The sequence below is a fragment of the Cannabis sativa genome, chromosome 7 (genome assembly GCF_029168945.1).
Source record: "Cannabis sativa cultivar Pink pepper isolate KNU-18-1 chromosome 7, ASM2916894v1, whole genome shotgun sequence".
NCBI lineage: Eukaryota > Viridiplantae > Streptophyta > Magnoliopsida > Rosales > Cannabaceae > Cannabis > Cannabis sativa.
The window spans coordinates 11,027,193-11,034,407 of NC_083607.1; the positions used below are offsets into that span (position 1 = coordinate 11,027,193).

A 7,215-nucleotide genomic window follows, 5' to 3' on the forward strand; every position below is an offset into this window, starting at 1 on the left:
GATCAACAATTCCCTGATATGTTGGAGTTTGAGAATGAACATGGCTGCAACACACATGTGGGAATTAAGTATGAGTGGAAACCGATTATATGCAACCATTGTCACGGGTTGGGGCACCTGACTGATGACTGTAAGAAGAATGTCAAAGAGGGGAAGATATGGGTTGTGAAAGAAGATCATAGACAAAAACAGGTGGTTTATGAAGATGGCTTTATGAAGGTCACTAAAGGAACAAAAGTGAAAGAGAGAACACACACAACAGAGGCTATGAGGGTGGAAAATGCCTTCCAAGCTTTAGATTCTGAACAAGCACAACAAGAAATGGCAAGAAACAACGAGGAGGATACTGGAAATATGAGCAATACTGGAGGGGGGGAGATCCCTCTCTCACAAATGAATAAGTTTTTATGTTGGAATGTCCTGGGAGCCAACAATCAACAAAAACAGAGACTAATCAAGCAATTTATTAGTCATCAAAAGGTTGATTTTGTTGGGCTCCTTGAGACAAGAGTCAAGGCTCTTAAATTAGGAATCTTGTACTCTAATGTGTTTGAGGGATGGTGCTTCTCTTCCAATATTGCTTGGCATGCTAGAGGGAAGATTGTAATAGCATGGAATCCTGTAAGACTCATTGTTGATATTATTAGTTGCACAAGCCAACTTATGCATCTAAAAATAACAACAATGGATGGAATGTTTGATAGCTTTGTTACTGTTAGATATGCCTCGAATAACAGATCAGAAAGGAGAATTTTATGGAAGGATATATGTGATTTGAAGACAAGTGAAAGATTGTGTCTTATGGGAGATTTCAATGAGATTCTAGCAAAAGAGGAAAGACTAGGGCATCGGGTTTCTAGCAGCCCTGATTTGGATTCTTTGCAATGTGTGAACAGTTGCCAATTGGAAGATATAAAGAGTAGTGAAAATTTCTATACATGGTCAAACAAACAACATGGAGATGATCGTATCTTCTCCAAGATTGATATAATGCTGGCTAACCAAGGATGGCTGAATACGTATGAGAATGCTGAAGTACTTTTTCTTAATGAGGGATTGTTCGATCACTCACTTGTTGTGCTCACTCAACATCCGCTTGTAACTAGTGGTTTAAAGCCTTTAAATGCTTTAGAATGTGGAAATCCCATTCCAAGTATGAAAATGGCTTATTAGGCATCTGGTCAATGCGAGTAAATGGTTCAAAAATGTTTCAGCTGGTGACAAAATTGAAGAGCTTGAAGGTTGTCCTGAAATACATCAACATGGAGGGTTTTTCTAATCTACAGATGGCTGTCTATAATGCTAAAGTAAGATTGGATGAGCTCCAAACTAACCTGCAAATCTGTCCACTGAATGAAGAAATCTAGATTCGTGTAAAGGAGGCTTGGGATACAAAAGCTAAGGTGCAAAAAGATTATAACTCTTTTTTACAGCAAAAGGCAAATATGGCATCGATTCAAGATGGAGATAGTAATACAACCTTATTTCATGCAAGTATAAGACAAAGGGTAAGGCAAAATAGAATCTTTTCTATTGAACAACATAATGGGGAGAGAGTACATGATCCCCAACTGGTGCAAGATGCTTTCATTGAGTACTATAAGCAACTGCTTGGGACTAGAATGGAGAAGAGGAGAGCTGTAATTGATGGGATATTGAGAAGAGGTCCTGTGGTAACTGAGGTACAATCTGAGATGTTGATGAGGAAGTTTACTCAAGATGAGGTGAAGAAGGCTGTGTTTGACATGTCTGGGTCTAAATCACAAGGCCCAGGTGGTTATTCCAGTTATTTTTACCAAGATAACTGGGATACCATTGGTGACCTTGTGTCCCAAGCTGTGATCTCCTTTCTTGAATCTGGTAAGATCCTCAAGGAGATAAACTCAACTATGATTTCCCTTGTCCCCAAGGTAAAATGTCCTAACACTGTCAAATATTTTAGACCAATTGCCTGCTGTAATGTTATCTATAAAATTGCAACTAAGATGTTATGCTCCAGGCTAAAATCTATCCTTCCTTCTATTATATCCTCTTCTCAATGGGGATTTATTAAAGGGAGGTTCATTGGCCACAATATAATGATTTTCCAAGACTTGGTAAGGCATTATGGTAAGAAATCAAACAAACCAAGTTGCTTGATTAAATTAGATCTTCAGAAGGCTTATGACACAGTTGAATGGGGGTTTATAGAAGAAATGCTAGATGGATTGCAATTCCCTCCTAAATTTGTGCATTTGATAATGCAATGTATTTCAACTCCTAGATGCTCACTCATGTTTAATGGGACTCTACATGGCTTCTTTGAAACTAGGAGAGGACTAAGGCAAGGGGACCCGATATCGCCTCTACTCTTTGTAATAGGCATGGAATACCTATCTAGACTCATGGGGAAGATTGGAGAAAGGGAGGATTTCTCTTTTCATGATAGGTGTGGAGAATTAAAACTCAATCATTTGGCTTTTGCAGATGATGTGCTACTATTTGGCAAAGGAGAGACAAAGAGTGTGATGTACATGTTACAAGCTTTAAAACTCTTCTCAACAACATCTGCCCTATATCCGTATGCTAATAAAACTGCTCTTTATTGCAGTAACATGAAGGATGAAGACATTGAACAAGTGCTCAGGTCCTCTGGTTTCACAAGAGGGAAATTGCCCTTCACTTACTTAAGGATCCCAATCAATGCAAAGAAAATTTCTGGGACAAATTGTGAGATTCTTGCTGAAAAAAATGACAGCAAGAATTTGAAGCTGGAGTACAAGAAATCTGTCATTTGCAGCTAGAACAATGTTGATAAATTCTATATTGATAGCCATCCAAGTGCATTGGAGCCAAATTTGCATACTACCAAGGAAAGTATACTGAAGGATTGAAGCAATCTGCAGATCCTTTTTGTGGAAAGGCCAAGGAAACTATGATGGAGCTAGCTCAATTATCTGGAGCAGGGTTTGTACTCCTAAATCAGTGGGTGGTTTAGGGATAAAAAGGTTGAGGAATGGAATAAAGCAGCCATGACAAAATACGTTTGGCAATTGCAAATAGACAAGAAAGTCTATGGATGAAATGGGTGCATAGTGTGTACCTTAGGAAAGATGAATGGTGGAGCCATAATGCTTCTGTCCATGCCAGTTGGCACTGGAAAAAACTTGTGGCCTTGAAAGATCAGTTGAAGAACCTCATCGATATACAACAGTTCACTAGGCAGAGATACTCCATAGCAGCAGGTTACAAGCTGTTTACCCCTGTTGATATCAAAACAAAATGGAGTAATAAGGTATGGGCTCGACTAAACGCCCTAAAACATTGCCATATTCTGTGGTTGGCTATACACAACAGGTTGAAAACAAAGGACAGGCTTCTCAAATTTGGCTTACAAATGGAGGAAACCTGTTGCTTTTGCAAGGAAGAAAAAGAGACAGGTGACCACCAGTTCTTTTACTGTCAGTTCTCACAAGAATGTTTGCAGAGAATTAAAGCATTACCCGGATGGATAGGAGTGAGTAAAAGCATGCCTCAGCTCATTCGATGGATTGGAAGATCAAAAACCAACAAGCTTAAAAAGTTGGTGTTGGCTGCAGCTTTTGCTACACTTGTTTACAACATATGGAAAGCAACAAATGCACACTATGTTCATGCCTAAGAAAAAAAAAGAGAGAGGAGAGGTTATGGTTTAAACATTGTAAAAGTTGTAGTTAGATATTAATTCTTTTTGGGCCTCTATTGAGGTTCCTATAGGTTGTACAAAAATTATTTAGAGCAATACAAATTACTGATTCATAAAAAAAAAGATTGAAAAGAATATTTGAAACTCATTTTTGGAAGGATTTAAGATTACTTCAATAGAGATAATTTTAACAACTTGAGGCTAGTTCAAGTGGTTATAGAGGGTGCTAGGGATGAAGCTAAAAAATTATTTTAGATGGGATAAATATTTACTAGAAATATATATATAAAAAAAAAAAGATAATTTCTTATTTAAATGTATTAATTCCATTTTTTTAGCTCTTGCAAAATTTTGATTTAAATCATAATTATATTTTTTTATTAATATTTTCATTTGAATAGAATAACTAAAATATTCTTTCAAAAAAAAAAAAAAGACTAACTAAAATACTCTTACAAATATATTTATAATTCTATTAAAATTTAAAATTAATGTTAATATTTTTTAAGAAAAAAAAATTATGCAAAAATAGGTGTTGAAGCAAAAAAGAAAAAAAAAATTATGGATTATTTTATTATTACTAAGTATTGTTGAAATAATTATTGAAAAATTTTATATACTATTATCTCAAAATTCGACATTACTAATTAATTGATTTTAAAATCAAAAAATGTATGCATATAATTTCAAATTGTAAATAATAAATAATATATACAATAATTTAATTATATGATATGATACAGAATCTTAACATATATGTTAATCTTCTCATGCACAGTCTTTATATCTACCGTACACAGTTTTAAGAATTTACTTGGAGGTACGAAAGGTGCGTGTGTGAGGGGTTTTTGGATGGAATCTCAAAGTGTGTAATCTAATATGTATAGACACTTCAATAAAAAATATAGAAAGTAATATTACTTTTACTGTAATAATTTTCTCATACTCAAAGATAAATATACAAGTACACTTATACTCAAAGAATATAATATAAAATATATGTAAGTATGTAAGTAGATAAAAAATTATAGTGGTTCAGCAAAAATTTGGTCTGTCTAGTCCACTTTTGAAAAAGTCTTACTCTGTAATCTATATTTTATTATTCAGAATCAGCCCTTTTAAATGGAGGTGGGTTCACTTACTTATAGGTAGAGTGTGAACCTTACAAAGTTATAGTTAGAGTGAGACTTTACAATAATAATAGGCAATTAATTTGTACTAATTATATCTATTATATTACAAATATAATGTCTAATCTAACGATGCTCGAATGGTTGATCGTTGATTTGGTATGTGTTCTCACATTTTCTATTAATACTGCATGTTTAGTTAATATTGTATGGTCACTTTTTGATACTGCGGGGTCTCTTTAACAAGGTCCTTCCTGCGAGGGAGAAAAAGTTTATTCTATTAACACACGCCCCTAGTGTTGGGCAAATATGCTTACAAAATCAATTTTATTTTTTTTTTACGTAAATTAATATTTAACATAAATATTAATTTTTTATAACATCAATATCATAAATTGAGCATAGCATACTTATAGAGCTGTAGCACAGCAAAATAAGACTCTTTCTGTTTAGTGATCTAAACCTTGATCTTTTATATCGCATAGTATGATCAATCACTAAACTTGGATCTTCAATAGAATAAGAACACAACAATTTTTCTTCAATTTCTTACAGTCTTCCAGAGAGATCTAAATGTTGTGTAATAGAATTGTGTGATAATTGTTACAACCACTATTAAAAAATAACAAGAGAAAGAGAGAGAACTCTTCAAAATTCTAGAGAGAGAAGGAGAGATTTTTTTTCTAAGTTTTCTGACACTCTTAGCCAAAGCTCTAGCAAGAAAAGAAAACCCTAAACATTTTCTTGACAATTAATTAATTAATTAATTAAACGAAATAAAAGAGCAAAAATGTAGTCTCCAAGTACCCTTGGTCGAAATTCCTATAGGAACGGGCTAGGGTTATGCTCTTCATTATCTCAAAACTAAATGGACTTAAGTAATACCTTTCTTTTTTATTATGTCATAATCAATTTATTTCTTACATTTAAATATTAGTGTTTAATTAAATAATTATGTAAAGATAATTATTAATTTTAATAAAAATATTATTTAAATACTTATTATTAATTTCTTACAACAAAATGTCTAACTACTAATGAAACCTTTGTGAATGTTGGAAGCAATTGATTATTATTAATTGATAAAGAGCCTTTATATAGGCGTGTACATTTACAAGGAATACTGATATATACTACAATCAAGGAAAAGATTGACTAAGTTATTAACAAACTAATAACAATAAAAGAGAGAGAACAGAGAAATATACAAAACAACTCTAACGAATATAATGGTACAAATTGTTATAGTTTGACTGATAATAGCTGGCAGTATTATCCTTCTACACGCCCCCGCAAGACGGACGACCTTTCAGCAAGACCGATCTTGAAAAACAAATCATGAAAGCGTGTTCTGGCAAGTGGTTTCGTAAGTGCATCCGCAAGTTGGTCTTTGCCAGAAATATGTTGAACTCGAAGTGAGCCCCGCTGAACCTCTTCTCGAACAAAATGAAACGCCAAAGCTAAATGTTTCATACGTGAATGAAACACCGGATTGGCACAGTAATTTGTTGCCCCCAAATTGTCACAGTATATGCTAGGAACTGGTTGAATATCAACAGCCAACTCTTGGAGAAGCGATTTTAACCAAAGTATTTCAGCTGTAGCAGATGCTACTGCACAAAATTTAGCTTCTGTCGACGAACGAGCCAAGCTTTTTTGCTTCTTAGAACTCCATGATAGAGGATTACGACCTAAGTAAACAATGTACCCAGTAGTGGACACGTATGAATCACGATCTCAAGCCCAATCAGCATCACAAAAAGCATGAAGTTGAAGTGGAGAGTTGCGATGTATAACTAAGCCATAATGAGAAGTACCATTTAGATACCGTAACAATCTCTTGAGTGCACCATAATGAATTTCTGTTGGTTTGTGCATAAATTGCGAGAGACGATTTATAGTAAAGGCAACATCAGGTCTAGTGAGAGAGAGATATTGAAGACTACCAACAAGAGCCCTATACTCAGTTGGATTATCATGTGGCGTACCGTCATTGAGTGTTAAAGGAGGATGAGTAACAATGGGAGTGGGAACTGATTTTGCATCTACCATTTGTGCACGTTCAAGAAGATCATTGATGTACTTTCTTTGACACAAGAACAAGCCATTTGAGTGAGGTTGCACCTCCACTCCAAGAGAATACGACAAGGCTCCCAAGTCTTTTAGAGAAAATCGATTCGCAAGTGTAGATATTAAACTCTGTAGTGTTGAAGAAGTCGGACCCATGATGATAATATCATCAACGTACACTAGTAGATAGTATGTGACATTACCATGTGTATAAAGAAAAAGTGATGAATCTGCCACAGAGTTGCGGAAACCAAAACTCAATAAGAATGTACGTAACTCCTGATACCAAGCTCGGGGAGCTTGTTTAAGACCGTAAATTGCTTTCTTGAGTTTACAAACATGAGTGGGATA

The 7,215-nt window shown here is 34.7% G+C and overlaps 1 protein-coding gene across 1 annotated transcript; it reads left to right on the plus strand.

Moving 5' to 3' along the window:
• Positions 1–267: 267 nt before the first annotated feature.
• LOC115696410 (uncharacterized) lies at positions 268–3,640 on the plus strand. Its single transcript, XM_030623310.1, has 5 exons — positions 268–1,098; positions 1,215–1,307; positions 1,434–2,768; positions 2,813–2,946; positions 3,043–3,640. The coding sequence occupies exons 1-5, from the start codon at positions 268–270 to the stop codon at positions 3,638–3,640; spliced, it is 2,991 nt and encodes a 996-aa protein (XP_030479170.1).
• Positions 3,641–7,215: the final 3,575 nt, after the last annotated feature.

Coding starts and splice junctions, on each gene's coding strand:
- LOC115696410 (XM_030623310.1), top strand. CDS start 268: ATGAGGGTGGAAAATGCCTTCCAAGCTTTAGATTCTGAACAAGCACAA. Junction 1,099..1,214: donor TGCTCACTCAACATCCGCTT/GTAACTAGTGGT, acceptor AAAATGTTTCAG/CTGGTGACAAAATTGAAGAG. Junction 2,947..3,042: donor GCTCAATTATCTGGAGCAGG/GTTTGTACTCCT, acceptor AATTGCAAATAG/ACAAGAAAGTCTATGGATGA.